The sequence below is a fragment of the Epinephelus lanceolatus genome, chromosome 20, assembly GCF_041903045.1.
Source record: "Epinephelus lanceolatus isolate andai-2023 chromosome 20, ASM4190304v1, whole genome shotgun sequence".
Lineage (NCBI taxonomy): Eukaryota > Metazoa > Chordata > Actinopteri > Perciformes > Serranidae > Epinephelus > Epinephelus lanceolatus.
In genome coordinates, this window is record NC_135753.1 from 34,131,871 (window position 1) to 34,155,635 (window position 23,765).

The 23,765-nt window shown below is 42.3% G+C and overlaps 1 protein-coding gene across 2 annotated transcripts in view; it reads right to left on the bottom strand.

Moving 5' to 3' along the window:
* Positions 1-14,753, bottom strand: part of LOC117265063 (kinesin-1 heavy chain-like) — a 30,249-nt gene extending 15,496 nt beyond the window's left edge. For both annotated transcript variants that reach the window (XM_078162754.1, XM_078162753.1), the window contains exons 1-12: positions 14,490-14,753; positions 9,908-9,995; positions 9,718-9,791; positions 9,499-9,603; positions 9,352-9,400; positions 9,187-9,242; positions 8,833-8,920; positions 6,120-6,244; positions 5,184-5,288; positions 4,236-4,381; positions 3,217-3,365; positions 2,578-2,777 (exon numbers count right to left, since the gene is read on the bottom strand). In XM_078162754.1, the coding sequence (XP_078018880.1) occupies positions 2,578-2,777; positions 3,217-3,365; positions 4,236-4,381; positions 5,184-5,288; positions 6,120-6,244; positions 8,833-8,920; positions 9,187-9,242; positions 9,352-9,400; positions 9,499-9,603; positions 9,718-9,791; positions 9,908-9,995; positions 14,490-14,618 (1,314 nt within the window). In that variant the 5' untranslated portion in view covers positions 14,619-14,753. The remainder of the gene's footprint in view (positions 1-2,577; positions 2,778-3,216; positions 3,366-4,235; positions 4,382-5,183; positions 5,289-6,119; positions 6,245-8,832; positions 8,921-9,186; positions 9,243-9,351; positions 9,401-9,498; positions 9,604-9,717; positions 9,792-9,907; positions 9,996-14,489) is intronic.
* Positions 14,754-23,765: the final 9,012 nt, after the last annotated feature.

Genomic DNA, 23,765 nt, shown 5'->3' on the forward strand with positions numbered 1-23,765 from the left:
AAAATCAGAGCCAAAGAGTTTCTAATACAGCTGTTAATTGTGCCGATAACTGCTCGCAGACTGCTGTCAAACTGTTAAACTAAGCACAGAAATAAAATATAAATCAAGATTCTGTTACTGCATTGCCTGTTTCTCTCATCAAATGTTTTCAGAAACATATTTTAGTGCACTGTTTAGCTGTAAAACGAGTATCAGAATATTGATTCATGTTTGATCAGCGCTGCCTAGTTTGACAGTTTGACTGCAGTTCACAAACAGTGATTGACAGCGGCATCAGAGAGTCCTCAGCTCTGATTGGTTGTTGCTCACCATGCCACAGTCTGATTCTAGGAAATGCCATTAGAGGCAGCAGGAAGAAGAGGAGGGACATGGTTTTTTTCAGAAAAAAATCTGTCTCATGTAGGTCTTTCAGAACATAGTGACAGTTTCAGTACATATGACACAAAGTTATTTTCATAAAAGATAAAAACTGTATCTGTAAGTCCAAGTGAAGCCATGAATCACTGATATCAAAGTCAAAGTTGCAGTTTTTTTAATCTATCAGCAAGACCAAAGTCATCAGATTAATGACTCAAGTCCACACTTATGATTTGATGTCTTTTAAAGGGACAGTTCACCCAAAATCAGAATCCTGTAGTGCTATTTATCAGTCTAGATCATGGGTGTTAAACATACAATCCATGGACCAGAACCAGACCGTCAAAGGGTCCAATTTGGCCCACTAGATGACTAGGCTAGTAGGTACAACGTTTTAGGAGCAGTAAATAGCTGCTTCATGTAAAATGCTAGTTCAGATTCTTTCCCAACCTGACCAGAACATAGTTCAGTTCAACAATCAGCAGCTTCAGTAGAAAATCGTAAGTGCTATATCGTAGGCAACTGGACTTGCTTGCATTTCTAGAAGACGTTTCGCCTCTCACCCAAGAAGCTTCTTGAGTTCTAAATGACTGGTACGAAGTTGCAGGCAGTTCAGAGTACAGAGTCGTTAAGGTCACAATGTGAGTCGTTGACCCACCTGGCCACCATGTGAGTCGTTAGGGTCAGGTGGGACCAGGGGTGAATGGGTGTGAAGTCGTCATGGTGGCCAGGTGGGTCAACAACTCACATTGTGACCTTAACGACTCTGAAACTAAGAGCTCACGTGACCCCTACGACTCTGCAAGGGTTCCCACCCACACAGGGTTTATAGCCTGCAACTTTGTACCAGTCATTTAGAACTGAAAAAGCTTCTTGGATGAGAGGCGAAACGTCTTCAAGAAACGCAAGCACGTCCAGCTGCCTACGATATAGTACTTTCAATTACCATGACCTAGATGACTGAGAATCTTCACCTACCTTCAGTACAAAAGAATCTCTATCCAAATTCTGTCTTAAAACAATATTGGTGGAACCCTTTGGCTAAAAAATTGAAATGTATTGATGAAAAGACATATTATTGAAACCCCTTATTATTCTGAAGACATCTCAGGTTGTTCGTATGTTTTATAAAAGGACGGCTATTGCAGAATGTACTTATACTTGTTTACATGGAAAGAAAGGGAAACAATTGGAGCTGTTATTATTTATAGGTTAGTTTGCCATGATTTTATTGGTCCAGCCCAGTTGAGATCAAATTCCGTTGTTTGTGGCTCTCAAACTACAATGAGTTTGACGCCCCTGATCCAGAAGGAGGCGTGCATCTACTCATGAGCGAGAGGCTCGTGCTCATGAGCGTAGATGCAAACATTAATGCCGTCCTCAGCTGAGCTGTAACATTAGCTAGCTAGCAGTAGATGCACACTTCCTTCTGCTCGGTGATACACTTGGCAGTAGTGATGGCCCAATGAAGCCTCATGAAGCATTTTCTTTATTTCCTGAGCCCACTAGATGGCGCTTTTTGTTCAACAAAAGGTTGAAAGCTTCACTGAATTGCCATTCTTTGAGTCTCTCTCTTTAAACCATGAGCGCCATCTAGTGGGCTCAGAAAATAAAGAAAATGCTTCATGAGGCTTCATTTGGCCATCACTACTTGGCAGGTGTAATATGCATTTTTAATTGAGGGGGGGACTGTCCCTTTAAGTCCATGTGGGCTTGGCTTTTGCATGTCCACGACACCAACTCATATATCTAATAAAAAAGTAAATATAATACTGTAAAATGATTTATATCATTGTTACTAAACAATATTAGCATCCTGTTGAAAGGGATGTGCAGTAAAGTGCATTAGTAATCCATTAATACCATTAACATCCCACTGAGAACCATTTGTTTTGCAATGCACCCTTATATATATTTATGTAAAGTCGGAGTTCACTTGAGAAATCAGCACATACACAGTGGATGGCTGTATGTGATGCATTATCATACTTGACATTGATGTATCGTGTGATTCAAAAACACTCCCTCTCACATTGTCAGGTGGTCTCAGTGTGATTAGTTGTTACCTCCTGAGATCAATAACATTTTTCTGACTTGATCGATGAAACCACACTCCAGGCGCAAACACTGCAGCGCGTCAATTCACCGCTACAAGCATGCTCAGTGTGTGCACCAAAGAGTTTACGAAAGTGGGAACACTTCCTGCAACTCTCTCCTCACCTTGTCATCCATCTCTTTGTAAAGCTTGGCCATTTCTGCTCCGTACTTCTCTTTCTCTGCCTCAGTGAGTTGGACCCCGGGGAGGGCGCTGAGGGTCGGTGTGGGCGCCGTCTTATCATTGTTGAGCGTGCTGTCCAGAGCCAGGACCTCTGCTGTGGCCTTTTCTTTATCAAACTGATCCTCCACTGGCACAGTCTCTCCTGCAGGGGGCAGAAGAGAACAGCTATCAGTTCAAAGCTCTTCATCCTCTGTCAGTCAATCAAACTGTTGTGTTAAGAGGGATACCTGTGACAACTCTGGATGTGTCATGTCTTTAGATTAGTGTAAGGCAGACACAATCACACACATTTCAGAAGAGAACAACAAACGGACATTGCTCATATGAGAACAAAGGATTCTTTCATTAGGAGTGTCCTTTAAAGCTCAAAATAGACCAATGTGTGATTCAGCTATAAATAAATGTGACAAGGATACTTTGGAGCATGACTGAGTGATAAAACTTTTCCTCTCATCCAAACCTTTATAAACCAAAGTTAAAACCATCTTTCATTTAGCATACATGCTATGAACACGTAGGACAAATTGTAATTGCAGCACATGTAGCAGATAAAAACGTAAGATGTTATTAGCAGTCCTCACCGCTCCTCCAGCGGTTGAGCTCGGCCTCCAGCCAGGTGACGGTGCTTCTCAGCGTCTTGTTCTTCTCCTTCTCTTTCTCCCACTTCTTCTTCCACTGCTCTGCTGTCAGCTCCACGTTCAGGGACACTTGGTTCTTGATGGTCTTTGCCCTGGTGAGACAGGAAGGTAATATCACCAGCCCAGACACTGCAGAGCACACTGATAGGCCGCACTTTCTCAGGCTCTGTTTTCGCTAACTGGCTCATTCAGATCAGTGAGAGACGTCGCAGGTAAGATATCCGACCCCTGTGGCCCTCAAATATGAAAATGTAAATCAGCTCTTATGAGATGTGAGCAAGCTATTCCAGTAAGGTGTTAAAAGAATGTTGATACCACTCTCATGTCTGGGTGCTAAATACAAAGCTACAGCCAGCAGGCTGTTAGCTTAGCTTAGCAAAATAAGACTGGAAGCTGGGAGAAACAGCACGCCTGGCTAGTTTTTGTAAAGCACAGTGGTTCATCCTCCTCTGTGAAGGCACTGTGACCAATCACTGGGACTCACTGGTGCAGCAACAGGAACACGATCCCTCACTGGCTTCCCACCTGAACAGGCCAATTGTGAGAACATTTGCAGTGGTGGGCAAGTTTTTTCTGGCCTTTGTTTGTAGCCTGATAATTTCAGGAAATGCTACTGTTACGAAAACTTTAAATTCTACCTTCAACATTTTGCAGAGCTGCTACAATTCTTATCGTGTATTTGTCACGATAGCAATAAAAATATAATGTCGGACATGCATTATAATAACACTTGTACTTTACAGTGTGTGGAATCATTTTTCAGTGTCATCCCTGGCTCGGCAAAACACAAACGTGCTGTTGGATACGGCGGATTCTTTACTAGTTTTGCCAAGAAGTAGCATTGAACCACTCCTATACACTGGATCGGCCTCATGTTACCTTACATGAAAATGATCCCCATGACCCCCATGCAGTGTAGTTCACAGATGTTATTGGTACCCGGTATGCGTGTGTGTGTGTACCTCTGTCCAAACAGCAGTGTGGACCTGGTCTCAGCGTCATTGAAAGCAGAGGGTGAGCAGCAGATGACCATGGTGGTGCGACAGTTCCCTCCCAGGGAGTCCTGCAGGATCCTGGTCATCTTACTGTCTCTGTACGGCACGTAGCTCTGACAGAGGACACAAGTTAAATTCCACAGGGAACACACAGAGTTCCTACAGAGATCATTTATTAAAGGCCGAGAATATCTTCATGCTTATGCTTAGGTATACTGTAGGGGTGGAGGTAAAATCAATTAGATGTATCACAGTTTTCTTTTGAAAGATTATGTCTCAATCCAGAAAAGTTAATCGTAAAAAAAAAACAACCTAATTTTCGGTACTGCTAAGCGCTGCTAGCATCCTCGCCACTGTCACCAGATTCAGGCTGGAAAAAATGCAGATATTTTAGCTTGGTTTTTAGACACTTGGGGCGGTCAACGAATGTCCATCTTTGTTTTTTGAGAACTTATTTATTGCACAGAACATAAAGAGTTGTCATCAATGAGTAACCTTCACTTCTCTCGTCTCTCAGGTTCCCCCCCTCAAGCTAGAGTGAAAAAAATTCAAGTATAGAAATCCAAAAGTTTGATGCATCAAGATGTAGAGATAATCGAGTCATACTTGCATCATTGCCCTCTGAATAGGAATCGAATCGTGAGGTGCCAAGAGATTCCCACCCCTAGTATTCTGTGTTTGTCAGAGTATACTAGGGGTGTCATTATGTCGAAATTTCCAAAACATATGCAAGAACATCAGGTGATGGCCAAATGAAACATTTCAAAATACTTTTAGACACTATTTAAATCATTCTCTTCTCTATGAATCCTAATTATAAACTCTCTCCCTCTTAATTAGTGACAGTCATGATGGGAGTACAGGTGCAATCCCTCTGAAAACCAAACGTCATCCAGGAAGTGCCGACTGCCTCACCGAGCCCTCTGCCAGAGCTGAAATGACATTTCCCAGCGAAGACAGGGACTTGTTGATCATCTTGGCTTCATCCAGCACTGTGCCCTCTGCTCCCGTTTTACCCACCTGTCAAACAAACACACACAGAAGAGTTCTTATAATGGCAGGGAGCTGGAGCCTCCTGCAAGAGGCTGGAACTACACTGTATCATCAAAAACACTGGTGTTATTTGACAGTGTTACTCTGCAGTCTACATGTGTGGTCACAATGTGTTCATGAGTCTCCAAACAGTCAGAAAGTACGATAACAAAGATGGCATGGAAGAGTGTTGTTCACTGAGTAGCAAGGAGATACAACAGATTATTAAAAGACGGTTGACAGAGCATGTTCATGGATTTACGTGAGCTTAGTGCTATCTTCAGCTTGTTAACATGTCATAGTGATGGACAGATTACTGTAGTGTCCCCTGCTGAAAGGAAGCAGCAGCAGCAGTGTGTCATTAAAGTTTCATTATATAAATCCAGTCAATACTGGCGAGCAAACTGATCCTCCAGGTACAGTAGTGATGGCCAAATGAAGCCTCATGAAGCATTTTCTTTATTTTCTGAGCCCACTAGATGGCGCTCATGGTTTAAAGAGAGAGGCTCAAAGAATGCCAATTCAGTGACGCTTTCAACCTTTTGTTGAACAAAAAGCGCCATCTAGTGGGCTCAGAAAATAAAGAAAATGCTTCATGAGGCTTCATTGGGCCATCACTACCTCCAGGAGCAACAGAAACAAGAGTAAAAGGCCTGTCCACATCTAGAAAGTCAACTTTAAAACAAGAAATGTCAATGTCTGTACAAGTACACTTTAACCATGTTACTGTTTAAAGGTTTAAAAGCAAATGCTTTCTGAAACTGTAAGAGCAACGGAGGCAAAGACAAGGAGACACAGAGGTGCAGGATGGAGACATACTTTCTCACTCCCGGCCAGATCAACCAGGTACAGCTTGCCGGTGAGTTTCTGTCCAGTCTGAGAGTTTTCCTGCTTGATGTTGATGAGGAAGATGCTGTGACTCCTGGAACTGTGCTCATTCATGTCTGACACACAGATGTGCACAGACACCAACAAACACACACACAGAAACACAATTAGCATCGTGCTAACTATACGCTAAACACACTGACACATGGTTGTTAATGTTCTACTTAATAAAACTGTCCGAGCCACATTAATTTGCAGTCTGATTTTTGAACTTCAAAAATCCCCAGGTAATCGAATCATTTCTAAAATCATATCTTCTTACAACATGAGAAGAATCCTGCCATCACAGCAAGACTGTTTGAAGATGTTTTTAATAGAATCAAGAATTTTCTAGAAATGAGTGTCTGCAGATAGAAAAGAAACAACAAGCTGGGTCACTGCACTCGGATCAATATTAAATATTGAATATTCCTTCCTCACAGTGTGGGTTTGCTTTTTAACTAAATCAAATATTGAAGACTGAATTAAAAATTACATGATGATAATTTTTGCAGCGTAAAAACGGATATTATCACGAAGCATCTGTGGTGCTAATGACTCTTCAAAATGATACAGATGTGGATGCACTGGTGTCACATGCAGTATGTTGAGAGCTCAGTGTGAACTGCCGGGGGGCGGAGAATTCCCCTTTCTGTGCTTATTCTTTTTTTTAAATCTCTGGTGGGAATACATGTTAGTTATCCCTGCTTCTGGACAGACTAAACATATGAAATGCATCTCATATTCCCACCAGTACATGGTGCAAGTTGATAAGCAATGCAAGCTAGTTTGAGAAGACATGGGAAATGTAGGATTCACTGTTTTTGGAGCTTTAAAATCAGGATGTCTGGACCTCTGCTGCCTCAGTTGTGACTTTGCTTTTTTAAAATCTGTCTCTCAAAAGACTAACGCCTTTATGGAGGTGAAATGCACAGGCTTAATGTGCAGTGTGTAGGGTAATTAACCTATTTGAGAGCATTTGAGTCACTGATTTCCTGGTTTCAAAGAGCCAATATTGCTCAACATCTGGATTTAAACTGAATATGGGCAGAGAAAAGACACTGTCTAGTGCTCTCACAAATTATTTACTGGTGTGGGAACACATAATTCATGAAAATTATTGATACTAGTCCATACCCATTGGTAGCTTTGTCACCTTCTACCTATGCCAATCCTCAATGCCTATGTGCAGTTTCACATAGATTGACCACGTCAGTGAGTAGAAAAACGTGGGACAGACAGAATGACTGACTGACAGAATTACACACTGACAGTTTCCGTGATTATGTACAGCATACCATACCATGACTTAGTCATACCGAAAATTAGAAAACAACAACAACACTGGTCCACAGGGGGAGCCACAGCGATCGGTCGCATTTTAGCCATTTTTAAGCATTTTTCTGTTGTTATAGCGCCACCCAGTTGCCAATTAGAGTTAAATTTCTCCAGTCACCTTGAGGCGTCCTGTTCTACATATCTACCAAGTTTAGTAAAAATCCATATGGCGGTTAGGCCTAGATAAGAAATGAGCTCTCTAGCGCCCCCATTTTGTTTGATGGGTTCAATAATGGAGGGGTCCCCTCAGATTATGTGTGGTCATATGCCTACAAAGTTGTGTGATGATGGGTGAAACCCTTGAGATGTTATACACCTTTATGTGATGAGCCACGCCCTCCGTAATATTCATTGCCTTATAGAAGCTCAGTTTTAGTAAGTTTTCCAACTTTTGCCAAGAGGGAACTTTAGATATTGGTCCCTAGATTATGTTCACCCAGTTTCATGCAGATTGCTCAAACTTCCTAGGAAGAGATCCATTTGAAGTGATTTTCAAAAAATTCAAAATGGCGGAAAATCTATATAAGCGGAAGTTATGGGTTCTTGAGACAAATGTGTTCCTCATGAGGAGAGGCATCTCTGTGCAAAGTTTCATGTCTCTACGACATACGGGGCATGAGATATGCCCATTCAAAGTTTGCATATTCAATCGGTTGCTATAGCGCCCCCCTTTGGCCAATTGATGTAATATTGCTTCATTCACATCCTCCCATGACCCTCTACCACTGTGCCAAATTTCACATGGATTGACCAAGTCAGTGAGGAGAAAAACATGGAACAGACACACAGACAGAGTTTTCATCATTATATAGTAAATGGCCACTTTAAATTGGATCAAGATCACAATCAGTCACAGCCAAGTTCTACATTATTACCTCCATTAAAGTTATCTTGTATAAATAGGGCTTATAATTGATGGTTAATTCAAAAGTGACACCTGGATCATTTTAAATTACTCATCTTAATGACCAAAACACCCTGACACATTTTGTTTTTTGTAATACAGAGAGACAGACGTGTTTAGTGATTAGATAATGACGAATTTTATAAAAATATAAGATGCAAAAAAGAATCAGAGAATGCACCTAAGACTACAATAAAGCTCAGTTTAGCTACAGTTTAAGATACGTGTCCAGAGTCAGAAACACTTGACACCACACAGGATGTTAATCGAACCATGCTTATTCTAACTTTACCTCTCTGTCTTATTATGTGTGCAGCACAGAAAGTATCTTGGCTGATGAGAGTCTCGCTGCAGTCAGCAGACTCAGTGAGGTTGAACCCATGAGAGGCCGCAGCCCCAAAGGCCCTCAGTGTATTAACTCACTTGTGACAGCCACATGTCTGTTGTTTTTGCCTTCATCTATGGCGTCCATGACCTCGTCGGGACAGCTCACGAAACGCTCTGTACACCCCTGGAGACACATGGAATCACAAGGAAATGCTGTGCTCAACAGCCCTGCAGCAGGCCGGCTTTACAGAGGCACAATTATTAGCAGAGGAGACCGTGACATACTGTATCGGCTGATGTTCACAGAGGAAGCTATTTGGAAAGAGTTATCTTATTATCTTGTTTTCTTAGTATTTTTTCTCTTCATTTTCCCATCCAATTAAATTAACTTTACACTTTAGATGTGACTTAATCAGAGACAATCAATGTTCAAATTCTGGTGTGTCTCACCTTGACGTAGGGCACCCTGTTTTTATCTTCATGGACAGAAAGGTTGACCTTTGACACTGTGGAGGCGATAGAAAGTAGAAGACATCAGGTTTGAATCTATTATGTTGTTTGCATCAGGGTCTGAATGATGACAATAAGAGACGCCACAAGATGCTCAAAACATACCATCCAACAAGTCCTTGATTTTGTCCAGGTAGATTTCAAAATATGAAACCTGCAAAGAGACGCTTCCCGTCAGATTTAACCAACATTGCATCGTGTTCTTGCTGATGTTTTAAAGGATCTGAGCACCTGATTGAGAGGTTAACATACTTTGATGTGAAACTCCAGGTTCTCATCCATGGAATAAATGTAGTTAAAGATGTCTTGGACGATTCTGGGAATGATTCCCATCATGTCTGGGTCATGGAGTTTCCCCTTTAGGAGACATTTATACATATATATAAAAGCATAAACAAGACAGCACAGAACTTCAGGCTCTTTAGTCACTATTATTAGTATTTTTGTTCAGCACAACAGTTAAATTATTACCTCCATTGTGTGTGTTTTACCCGAGGATGTCTGCCCATAGGCAAATATTGTCCCATTGTAGCCCCCCAGCACATCTGCACACATCAAGACAAAGACATAACACATTTAGTGTTGTGGTTTGAACTGGTATTTCCCGGGCTTTAGTGTGTCAGCCTCTGAGACGACATCTACACCCTTCTGTACATCTTACCTCTGACAATCTTCTGAGCCACGGCATTGTAGAACTGCACCTGCGTTGTATCGGACCGGAACACACGGTCAAAGTAGTAAGGTTTGCCCTGTGAAGAAGAGGGGAAGTGATGATGAGAAACAGTGATATGAATTTCCATAATGCAATACAGCAATAGGCCTACATAACTCAAAATAAGTCCACTGCATGTTAACAATTTCACCGCCTGTCTCTTTAAGACCCCCCTCCCGAAAAAGTCCAGTCAGCTCTGATTGGTTAGCATTTCCGGGTCTTCCCTATCTACCCTCTTGGAGGCCGTTTACACGTTGCCGGCTATTTTCATAAACGGACATTTCACCGTCTCCGTTTTCAAAAAGATCTTCGTTTACACTTACCCGTGTATATATACACAAGAGCATGCCAAACCTGTAGGTGGCAGTGTAACGAGAAGCTCAAGCCTTCCATGTATCCATTGTCACCATAGCAACATAGGTCGCACTTTTTACACAGGCGCAAGTTCCGGCGCATACTGTGACGTGTGCTTCCTATAACTCTGTTTATCTGCGTTTATCTCAGTTTACATGCAAACGCGCAACCGGAGTTTTCCAATATCTCCACTCTGGCCGGAGTTTTTAGAAAGACTCGTTTTCAGAGGAGAAATCTCCGTTTGTGTGTAAACGAAGGGCACAAACGAAGGAAGATGTCTCCGTTTATCAAAATCACTGTGTACGTATAAACGGCCTCTTGAATTCTGTGCATCTGCAGCAACACCTGCACCATCACTGCAGCCAGGGAATGACTGTCACGAGGTATAGCAGCGCTTTATAGGCTGTAAAATTACCAATAAAAGCTTCTAAACCAAAAATTTCACAACATGTTTAAGCAGCAATATGATCTGAAAAACTAAATGCACATAGTTCAAATAGAATTTTTTGTTTGTCTCAATCAGGCTTCGGTTTCCCATAGAATCTGCTTCTTGGCTCTGCTACAACCTGCAGTCCCTGCTGCCAGCCACACAGACTAAATGTTGATGCCATTAACTGAGCAGCAATCGCCTGCAGGTTGCTGTTAATGAGATAAACTCTTTAGTCTGTCTCTGTACAGTCGAATCATGAAGCTACTACCTGTTGGCACTGAGTTGGAACAGCAGGAAATGTCACATTATGGGGAACCAATGACTCTCTAGTCTGGAAGACAATACCTTTCATGCTCTGGCTGTGAGTTTTCTTTCCCACCCAGCCATTCACTCCGTGCATGCGTGCTCACTCATTATCTCTAGGTGTGATTGTCTGGGTCGGTCAATTAAGTCATCAGCTGATTCACAATCAACCAATAGCACAGCGACACACCTTCTCTGTAAGCCTATCATCTTACTGCTCCCCATTTTAAATATGGTTCTTTCTCTCTCTCATACATGCCCTCCACCTCCGCTTCACCACCTCGTCTTTACGGAGTCATCATCCTCATGCCTCATCAGTCATCATCCTCATGCCTCATCAGCCATCAGCCTCAGATTCATCAGCCTCATGCCTCATCAGTAGGGTTGAGTCGGTTCTCGATAATACCATTTCGGTTCGCTACTCCGACTTGGACCAGGTTTTCTTTTTTGTTGAGTCCGCCCAGACTAAAAGCAGACGTCTGCAAGCCCTGTGCGTGCAAAGCTCAGATTTTACGACCGCGCGGACTCCGCTCCGCGCACCAGTGTCGCACAAAAGACGGCGCGGCATGCATTTTTCACATTGCAGGGATTTTTCACAGACATTTTTACAGGAACGTGGAAGTGTGCTCGACTATGGAAGCCCGAATGACTGGAAGCCCGAATGACTGCGGACATTCCTCATTCCTCATCTGCCTCATCGGCCATCAGCCTCAGAGTCATCATCCTCATGCCTCATCAGCCATCAGCCTCATATTCATCAGCCTCATGCCTCATCGTCCTCAAATTCATCAGCTTCATGCCTCATCAGCCATCAGCCTCAGAGTCATCAGAGCCATCACTCATATTCTGTATTAAATATTATCTTATCTTCATTCTTCTGGCTCTCCTGATTGAACTACAAATACAAGCACAAACGTCCCTTCATCTCCAGAGCTCGTCTGTCCATCAGGGATCATGTGCAATAATACGCAATAATTCCTAATAATTAGTATGTGGTGGTGATGAGTAGATTTAAAGATTTCAAACAGCACTGTGTGGTTAATGTCGTCATGTCTGAGTTGTGCAGAGAAAATAAACTTGATATCTTTGGCATGGCAAATGAACAAGGCTCAAATATTTCATAAGCTACTTTTATGAGATTCCAGTTATGTTATTAAAATAATGAATACTTAAATTTGAAATTTCCTCCTGGACTTTGGAGAAAATCTGATCTGAATCTGATGACAACTGAGCAAAATCCACCAGCTGAGCTCTGGAAAAGCAACTACCTGGACCTCAAGTTAAATTTCTTTGTCAAATTAAAAAAGATTACTAGCCAATAAACAACATTTATACGCTTGTCCCATTTGCAGTGAGGTGCACTAAACTGTCCACAATGTGGGTGATATTTTGAATCTTTTAGCATAGATTTTCATTGTCTTAGTGGAGAAAAACATCATTTATCTGAGGCCTCATGCTGCCTTAAATATGATCTGCTTTGAATGAAGCAGTAAAACAGCACATCAACACTTTTCCACATGACATAACTGGTTATCAGTTGGTCTATTACTGGGAGTCAATACCTCCGAACAAAGCAGCTATTCTTATTTCTTTCTCATTTATAGTGCTCATGAACATCAGGGGTTATGGTTTGCCGAGGATATTTATTTTTTCCTGCTGATAATCATGTATACGGTCATAACTATTACCAGTAAAAAGCTGCTGGAACAACTGCATTACATCTAATAAAAGAGCTAACCTGGTCTATATTTACGCCGTGATGTTACAGCTATACCACAGGGATTAAACTTTATGGTGACAAATAAAACGTTAAGTATGTTAGTGAGGAGTTGTTCCATCGCAAGCCTCTGGCACAGCTTCAGTGTCACAGACTGTGTGGGTGTGGGGGATTGTAGTGGAGGGATGAGCTCCAATCTTCGTAAAATATATTCACTCATTTGTTGTTCAGTCAGGTTGGGATCTGGTGACTGTGCAGACCAAAGAGTATGATTCACATCACTTTCATTCTTATCAAACCCTTCACTTTGTGCCCTGAATGGAAGTCTCTGCATTTGTTATGTTTCTCTACATATCGAGCTCATTCATTCATTCATTTAGTCTTTTAGTCACATGACTGTATGACGGTCATTTGGGGAATTTTCAAACTCATCTTATCAGATTCACATCAGAAGTTTCAGGTTTCATCAGCCTGAGCTTCAGTGTCTTAAGACTTTGCTCAACATGCAGTCATAGCTGTGTTTTGTCCGATTCAGCTATGCTAAGACAGCATGCTAACACATCAGCATGCTAGCATTAGCATCCATGGAAAGCACCATGGATGGATTACTGCACCGGCAGCGTACCAGGCACAGACCCAGGGACCCCAAGTGTCTTTACCTGCAAAATGTTACTCAAATTAACACATACTGACCACAAAGAGACACTAAATGACCTCAGACACTCAAACAACTACAAAAAACACACAAAATTACCCCAAATAGACACAAAATGACTTAAAGAGACATAAAATGATTACAAAGAAACACAAAGACACCACAAACAGACACAAAATGACCAAAAAAGACACAAAATGAATACAAGGAGACACGAAATGACCTCAAAGACACACAAAACAACTACAAATAAACACAAAATAACCAGAAAAGACACAAAATGACTTTAAAGAGACACAAAATGACCTCAAAGAGACACAACATGATTACAAAGAAAAACACAGACACCACAAAAGTCACAAAATGATGACTGAGAGACACAAAATGACCAAAAAACACACAAAATGACCTCAAAGACACACAAAATGACCAAAAGTGACTTCTAAGATACACAAAATGATCTTAAAGAGACATAACACCATGAAAAAATACACAAAACGACTTCAAAGAGACTCAAAATGAGTACTGAGGGACACAAAATGGCCTCAAAGACACACAAAACAACTACAAATACACACAAAATGACCCAAAAAAACACACAATGTGACTTCTAAGAGACACAAAATTACCTTAAAGACACACAACACCATGGAAATATACACAAAATGTCTTCAAATAGACACAAAATGATTACAAAGAAAGACAAAATTACCAACAAAAAAAAAGACACAAAATGACTTCTAATAGACCACCACCACAAAGTCTGTGTTGCTCCTGTTAATAGATGTGGTGGGGCCTTCTGCATGTCTATGCCCAGGGGCCCATTGTTTTATAATCCCCTCATGGGAAACATGAACTGCAGAGTCACAGTCATGACACAGTGACAGGTCTTTACATTGACACCACACTGCTGCACACTGTGAGGACAGCTCCTGCTAATGACACTGAGTTAACTAAAATATTTAAAACCTGTTTGAAGAGACATTTTAAAACCAGACGTAATGATCTATCATCGTTTTTACTTCTCTGGAAGAAGTGGAGCACAGAGTTAAGTTGGTCTTCTCACACTCACCGCGATCTGCACACAGTCCTCCCCCTGAAACTTGGGGATGTACTGGTCCCCACGGGCCACCTCCGAGCTGTTGAGCGGCCTGAACCGGCACACCACCTTGATGGTGGTCTCCGCTGCGGGGTCCCCCATCTCGGCCGCTGTGGCTGCGTCCTCCCGGCGCGTTACAGTGAGACAGCTGCAGATCCAGCAGCAGCAGGAGCCACAGAGGAGGCCGCGCCCCTCAGAGAGATGCTGCACAGCTCCTGCTCCTGCTGACTGGGACACTGTGCTGGAGCAGTGCTCACATATGTTTACTGACAGAAGGTTCACAATGACTTTAACTAAAACTGATGGTGCATGTGAACCTGACAGTTACATCACAGCACATTTATATTTAGTTGTTGTCATATTTGCTTTTGTAAATAAATTTATCATCACAGTTTACGAGTCAAAGGTGGTGCAGTGCAGAGTAGTCACCACTGGGGGGAGCACTATGACCAGGCAGTTCAATGACAGACCAATAAAGATAAAGAAGCAGTTTATTGCATATGATGGGTTCAGGGTCTGGAGGGAAGGATGAAGGGATGAGGATCATGGGATGAGGGATGAAGGGATGAGGGGATGAGGGTAGAGAGATAGGGGGATGAAGGGTGAGGGAGGAAGCGAAGAGGAGCAAGGAATGAAGGGTGAGGGATGGAAGGATGAGGGTTGAACAGATAAGGGTCGAGTGGTGAATGAATGATGGGTGAGGGGTAAAATGATAAGGGGATGAAGGGATGGGATTGAGGAATGAAAGGATGAGGGTCAAGGTATAATAGGATGCGGGTTGAAGGATGAAGGGTGGGGGATGAAAGGATGAAGGTATGAGGGTTGAGGGATGATGAGATGAAATGATGAGAGTCAAGGTATAAAATGATGAGGGTTGAGGGATGAGGGGTAAGGGATGAAAGGATGAAGGTTGAGGGATGCAGGATTTAAGGAATGGGGAACAAGAGATGAAGGGTGAGGGATGGAAGGATAAGGGCTGAACAGATAAGGAATGAAGCGATAAGGGTCGAGTGATGAATGAATGATGGGTGAGGGGTAAAAGGATAAGGAATGAGGGGATGAAGGGATGGGGGTTGAGGGATGAAAGGATGAGGGTCAAGGTATTAAAAGGATGAGCAACAGGGAAGAAGGGTGAGGGATGGAAGGATGAGGGCTGAACAGATAAGGAATGAAGTGATAAGGGTCAAGGGATGAATGAATGAAGGGTGAGGGCTAAAAGGATAAGGGTCAAGGGATGAATGAATGAAGGGTGAGGACTAAAAGGATAAGGGATGAGGGGATGAAGGGATGGGGGTTGAGGAATGAAAGGATGAGGGTCAAGGTATTAAAAGGATGAGGAACGAGGCATGAAGAGTGAGGGATGAAAGGATGAAGGTACGAGGGTTGAGGGATGAAGGGAAGAAAGGTAAGGGATGAAAGGATTAAGGTTGAGGGATGCAGGAATTAAGGGATGAGGTACAAGAGATGAAGGGTGAGGGATGACAGGATAAGGGTTGAAGGTCAAAAGGATGAGGGATGAAGGGATGAGGAATGGGGGATGAAAGGTGAGGGATGGAAGGATGAGGGTTGATCAGATAACGGATTAAATGATAGGGTTGAGTGATGAATGAATGATGGGTGAGGGGTAAAAGGATAAGGGTCAAGGGATGAGGGGATGAGGGGATGAAGGGATGGGGGTTGAGGGATGAAAGGATGAGGAACAGGGAAGAAGGGTGAGGGATGGAAGGATGAGGGTTGAACAGATAAGGGATGAAGTGATAAGGGTCAAGGGATGGATGAATGAATGAAGGGTGAGGGGTAAAAGGACAAGGGTCAAGGGATGAGGGGATGAAGGGATAGGGGTTGAGGGATGAAAGGATGAAAGGATGAAGGTATGAGGGTGAAGGGATGTAAGGATGAAGGTTGAGGGATGCAGGAATTAAGGGATGTGGAACAAGAGATGAAGGGTGAGGGATGACAGGATAAGGGTTGAAGGTCAAAAGGATGAGGGATGAAGGGATGAGGAATGGGGGATGAAGGGTGAGGGATGGAAGGATGAGGGTTGAACGGATAAGGGATGAAGTGATAAGGGTCGATTGATGAATGAATGATGGGTAAGGGGTAAAAGGATAAGGGTCAAGGGATGAGGATTGAGGGATGAAAGGATGAGGGTTGAAGGAGGAGGGCATTAAAGGATGAAGGGATGAAGGGTCAAGGTTGAATGGATGAGGATCAAAGGGATGGGGAATGAAGGGATGAGGGCCTTATCAATAAAATTAGAATAAATAAATAAATAAATAAATAAATAGATAAAATCAATACCTCTGGATGGGTTTCCAGCCCTAAGCTAACTTAACAGTAAAATCTATTTAAAACACAGGTTTAGTTTGGCTCACCAGGCACACGTGCACAGGAGTGTTCACAGATCAACAATGAGGCTCACACACCTGTGCTCCATGAACCTCTTGACAGCTCAGGTTCTCTCACCTTAACTGGCCAAATGTCGCCAGGGTCCTAGTGTCCCCCTGCTGCAAGAGTAAAACTTCAGGAGGGTCTATTGGCATCATATTCCATTCCAGCTGTTTTTTCTACACTGCATTATGTAATAATTTCCCATGCTCCAACAGATTTGATATGATGTCACTTTATTTGCAGCCACAAGAGGTCAGGAGTTCACAGGTCTTCTTTCTTAATATCACAGCCTGTCCTCTTTTGTCAAAGTAAAAGCCAACCTTAGCTGCTTACTGTGTGTATCATCTGGATACTGAGCCATGATCAGATGTAGAGACTTAATAAGCAGCTCCAAGCCTTGTCACTGTCAGTAATCATCATCACTGGGGATGCTCATTTGGATAAAGATGTATGTTAGGGAGAAAAATGACAGACTGCAGGTGATTTGTAAACACTGCTGCTCCATAGCTCCATCGGGGTTCCTGTCATGGAGCCTGCACTGTGCACTGCTGACCTCTTGTGGCTGAAACTTGTAGAACACATTTTCAATAGGCTGCTTTGATGCTGGCATTTTCATCATTGGTACATGACAAGTATGAGATATGAAGAGTTGAATGAAGTAAGCTTTGAGGCCCATTCCTGATTATATTGTATTTTGAACCACAGTATGCATTTTTCCAGAGGATGCAGGTTAGGGTTAGGACTACAATTGCTGTACTGCTACTGCTGCCACTACTTCTTTTACTAGTGCTTCAGTCACATGACTTGACTTGAGTTAGACTTTAGTCACAAATTTGAGGACTTGAGACTTGACTGACTAGCACTGATAACCCAGCATGCAGGTAATGTAAGCTGAAGGTTACCTGGAGGTTAATGTTTAAAAACATTTGGAGAACATCTCCTTATGGTTCTCTAAAGGTATTGGGAGAAAAAAAACCTCCAGAGAACCTTTAGAGAACGTTCCCTGAAGGTTTACTGAAGGTACTCTGGAGGTGTTTTTAAAAACCCTTTGTAGAATGTTCTCTGAAGGTTCTCTAAAGGTTTTCTACAGGACCGTTAAGGGAACCTTCTTTAAACGAGCCTTCAGAGAACATTCTCTAAAGGTTGTCTGAATTTATAATAACTCCGTCTCCAACCTCTGCTCAACCATCTGTTTGTCTCTATTGACTTTGACTTGGTATTCACGACTTGAGACTTTAGACAAAACTAGGATTACCTCCACCGTCTGTCCAGACTCATGTGTAGCCATGACAGGACACAATGCTGCAAATATGGATGTTGCTGCAAAGAACAAATTCCAAGACCTTGACGCTTAACACGCATCTTCAACCCGTCAGCACGGATCTTTACAATCAGCAGTGTCAAGGTGGTCCCTCAAGATGTTCTTGAGATATTGTCTTCATGAGAATAAGCTGGACTTGAGGTCACAGTGACCTTTGACCACCAAATTCTAATCAGTTTATTACCCTTGTCATAGCCTGGAAACACAATGCCTCTGGCCACGACTATCACCGACACAGAGGCGTAAAAATACATAAAATCCCATCAAGTTACTTGATTTAAAAGTGTTTAAACTTTACATCTGATACTGTACCACATGTAGCTGCTTCCTGAAAAAATGCCCACCCTCCCAAAATGCAACAGTACACAGACTTCAGCTCTTTATCAGCTTCATCAGAAACATATCATCAGATAATACAATGTGTAGGAATTCATATATTTATGAATGGGGAGGGCGTGTGGCTTTCTGAAGCCTCAGGGCCACAATATGCAGTAAAATGATATCATGTGCAGCATCTACAGCAGCCAGCAGGGGGCAGCAGAAGCTTTCCATATGTTGTGTGCAGCCAAGGAGAAGCTGAAGGACTCCTGTGTGTCCTCCCATGGAAAAAATCTCTGAGGTACAGCAGGTGTTCTGTATCATTTAGATTTCATTTAAATAAAAAAAATAAAATAAATTCGAGTCATTATGGATGTACATATTTTTTATTCCATAGAAACTGCAGCATTAGACAAGTGCTGAAGCCGTAAACCATGTTGCACACACACACCCTCATCCACACACATTCAATCAATGCGGACTGGTGCAGGGAGATGAGACAGTAAAACACTGAGGCATGAGTCACACAGTCATTTAAAAAATAGAAAGAGAGGAGGAGGATGGGGGGGTCATTTAACGGAAGTGCACCATCACACTTAACAGCACGCAGAGAACTCAGAGGGGCTTTTATTTCTGTGACACAGACAGACCTCCTAAAAATGGCATATCGTCCTTAAACGGATAGAAAATATAAATTATTCCTACAGTAAGTACATTCTCTAGATTAGGACCCATAAATATGCGTTTGAGAGCTCAAATTACAGTATGTACAGAGGTCCATGCGTCCACAATATACATACATGACAATAAATATTGGATATAGTCACAATACAGCATTGAGATGGATATTTGATAACTCTGAACGAGTTAAGGGTACAGCAAGACACGTATGCAGGAGTCAGCATTCATAAACCAGCTGAGGAAAGGTGTTCATAACCTGTATCTGTCTGAGTTTTTATTAAAGGGGGTTGCCTTGGTTACGCCTGTCCTGAAGCGAGAGGAGAGGAGAAAATGTTTTAGGGGAAGGTCTGAAGAAGCACCAGTGAGCTTGTCCCCCAGGCTTCAACCTGACTCACGATAGAAAGAAAAAGAAGGCGGGATAGAAAGAAAAAGAGGAGAGGGAAAAATGTGAAGAGACACATCAATGAACAGCAGATCAAAAACCGTCACCTTCCTCATTGATTGTAAAACCCTGTTAAGAGTTCACCCTTTAACCAGTCATTCAAAGAAAGATGGAGGGAGAACGTGTGAAAGGAGGAGGTGTGCAGACGTGTAGAGGAGTGAGGGTAGTGTGTTACTGTGTGAGGGGGAAAAAGGGTTAAAAGAGAGCAGACAGGACCTAGATTTGGCAACGTGGCTTACGGTTGCTAAGTAACGGTCTCCAAGGGCAGAAAAAGCCCCTCTTTGAGGTTGTTCGTCTCCAAAATGAACAATTTTCAGCCCACCTCCACCTCCACCCTTCTCCACCTCCCCTCCGTTCAGTAAGGGGAAGCCTTTCCTGAGCAGTTTGTGAATGCTGGTGAAGCGAGAACAAGCAATCCACAGTCACGACTGATGAGGCAGTCAAAGTGCAAAGTTGGAACTAGGGCACCTCTTGTGTTGTTTTGCTGCAGTGTCTTTTTTTTCTCTCAAGCACAGAGCCTCAACAGGTTTGTCCTTAACAGGCCACAAGCAGCAAGCTAAATGGTGAAGTTCTTGGCAACAACAAAAAAATCACAGCATTTCTATGACGGGAAACATGAGTGGTGATACAATAATATGCTTTGACATGGAACAAGTTTTCAATGAGAATAAAAAAATAAAATATTCAGTGATTCAACATTTAAAACAGAAGGAAATCAGACATATTTTTAAATCGTATAAACCCCCATACTCTACTGTATCAGCTCGTTAAAATTCCACTCATTAAATATTCAGTGCTTCGGAGCCCAGATATTACCTCATCTGTTTCAGACTGCTGCCCGCTGAGTGTGTGGATCTATGCATAGCTGGGGCTGATGCGACTGAGAAGCCTTTGCAGAGGCTTCACTAACACACTTAAGAGTGTCACTGCCAGTATTAAGGTTGTGATGTGAGATTATTGCATCACTTTCAGCGTTTTAATGGCACCAAATTAAACTCCTGCACTTCTGTTTCAATGTTTTGCCACGTATCTGCTGAAACAAAAAAGCCCTCCGGTGTTGCGATGCTCTTAATTTGAGGCAGATGCTAACGGCACGTTTACCACAGAGCACGGGCAGCTGGCTGAGGAGTGTCTGCTGAGCTGTTTAATTGCATCTCCATGGAGGAGGATGGGTCCGTGTGGACGTGAGTAAACCTCCAGTTAGCATAACTACACAAACTCAGAGCAAATCCATGTTTCAGGAACTAGACGGTGTGGTTGAGCTAATGTTATGAGTCACTGCTGGGCCTTAAACATTTCGCTCTCCTCTGGGAGACTAAATATAGTTAATTTAATCTCAGCATGAGACCCAAGCTGATTTTAACATACTGGGTCTATTGTGAGAGGATCCTCACACACATGCAGGCTCCAGTAATGAAACACTGCACGCCAAGTTGCCATGGGCCAAAAACAGATGGTGGATTAGGAGACAAAGGGGAAAAATATGAGCACAAAAATACACGAAATTTGATTTAATTAAAGCTGAGTTTAGAGTCCCTACATCTTTGAGTTGAACTCCTGGTGTGTTTCTTTGGGGGTTGGACGAATGTCTGCAGCTCCTGTTTAATACACATTTCTCTGGAAATCAATGATAAACTCAACCAACTAAAAACTGTTGTAAAAACTATTTCAACTATAATTAGTACCAAATTTTGTCGAGCATTCCAGGAAACTATTTTCAGCAAATAAAGCATCACTAATACATAGTAATAACAATGGCCTTAAATGAATCCTAGAGGTGATGCTACCAGAAATAATTAACCTTCAATTTTTCATGAGAAACCTTGTTAATCTTAATGGTATGACCTTTCGTCTGTGGAAGCCAAGGTATAAAACCAATAAACAAAACCATTTTAGGGGTTTAAAGGAAGACTTCACCTGCAAAATGACCATTTGTACATCAAGAACTCACAGCGTTACTTTCACGGTAGTCTCGCTCACCAGACCTTTCTCAAGAAAAGAAAGGTCTGGCTGCGCCGACTCTCACTTTAAGATTGAAGAAACAATTGCCCCGGCTTTTTTTATTTCTTTCAACCAATCACAATCGTTCTTGGCGGTGCCACAGCAACGGTGCACTTGAAAACTGCTACACAACCGGAGGTGGTAGGGCGGGACTTCAGTCGGTGGCTCGTTCTGCCCAATGAGAGGCTAGCCCTTCCCAAACACATTCATTTTTGCTTAAACATTACGATTTAAAACAGCGTTGGAACTCAAGTGGAGCTCATACACACATGCCCTTGCTCAGGGCGCACTGCTGGTTGGTGGAAGTGTTTTGTATTGCAACGTTTTAGCAAAATTGCACGTGTTTGGGAAGCACTGAGCATACAAGTGGATAAATGTGACTTGGATTATACTAAACGAGAGTTTAGTATAATGGAAAAGACTTAAGTTCTTTTTCTCATGGACCACGACTTGCCCTCGCTCACAGCAGGAGCAAAATCTGAAACCAGAGAAGATAATGTGCCAAACACAAGGTTTGCAACTAAGTTCTCAACAACAAGGAGAACCAAGTTGAGTTAGCACCCCATCGTCTAACTCTGCAAGGACCCTGAGTGAGTGGTTTCCTCGGATTTGCACCTTTGGAACAAGGACACAATGAAGACTGCACTTGGAACCACAGCCCTTTTCAGCCTTCTTCTGCCAGCTAACAAATGCAGCACAACACAAAGCGACTCTTTCTTCCATCCATTCAAGGATTGGTAATGTACTGTAACAACTTTTGATTTTGTTAAGGTTGTCGTTTACTTTAATTCCTAAAGAATGTTCGCCTTTTGGGATTCTTTGCTCACCGTGGAGGCATTGGGGAAAACGTAGTTTTCTTCATGAATTCAAGGTAACACGCTGTGAGTACTTGATATACAAATACACATTTTGCAGGTGAAGTCTTCCTTTAAACCGTTAAATGGGTTAGTTTTATACCTTGATTTCCACAGACAAAAGGTCATACTGTTCAGATTAACAAGGTTAACTTAACGGTTAACGGTTTGTTCACCGTGGAAGCATATGAAGCATGTGTGTCACAAATTCAGGGTAACACAGGCTGAGTAATTGATATACAAATGATCATTTTAAAGGTGAAGTAAGCTATTCTTTTAAAAGGGATCCGGGGCACAAACTTGATCTCCTTTTCAACTCTGGTCTCATCTTAGATTCTGTTTGTAAACATCTATCTGTTATCCAAATCAGACTCGGAGATCAGCCGAGGCTACTCCAGACACAGAGCTGTAAATCGCTCAGCAATAAAGTATGTTTACAGGCCTGACCAGGGAAAGTGACCATTTGGATCCTGGATCAATTCTTCCTCTTTCCTTTACCCTATAATAACTTTCTATCCAGTGACCGCATTGTGGCCTCTGACTTAACTTGCTTAGACCTTAATTCAAGTTTAAATTATGACATCAGGCACCCCTACTCCTAAATCTTTAGCTTGAGCATTCTGCTTTTCATTACCATAAAAAATAACGATTAAACAAAAAAAGGGAACTCCAGTGTCTCTGTTTAAATCACTCATATTTTAAAAACTGTTATCAGACGAAGGGGAAAGTCTATATGCAGACGTGATAAGGCGCTTGGTAAACAAGGGGCAATAATATCACGAGTTATCTTAAAAAGTGATAGCTTATCAGTGTTGGGCTTTGAGCTTTTTCAGACAGAGGTGTTATCCTAAAATTTGTAACTTCTGGCTGATCGCACCCCAGCGTGGGATGTAATGTATCCTGACCTCAGCAAATCATGGTGTGACACGTTAAATACACCAAACACTGGACAATAAAAAGGGTCAAAGTGACATTACAGTTCGATATGAGCTGTAAACAGCGACAGTGTTGGATTACGACTGTGATGATTTATGATGCGTCCTAAGAGCAAACATAAAGCTTTTCATAACAGTGTTAAAAGAAGAGTATTTTGGTCAATAATTCATAAACGGGGATAAGAAGCTGAATGCTCCAAGGCCTCAGGCTGCTGTTAATCTCGCAAATACACTGCAGGTCAGTCCACAAAACTTCAACAGCAAAAACAAAGAATAAATACCTTAACACTCGTCGAAACATGTTTC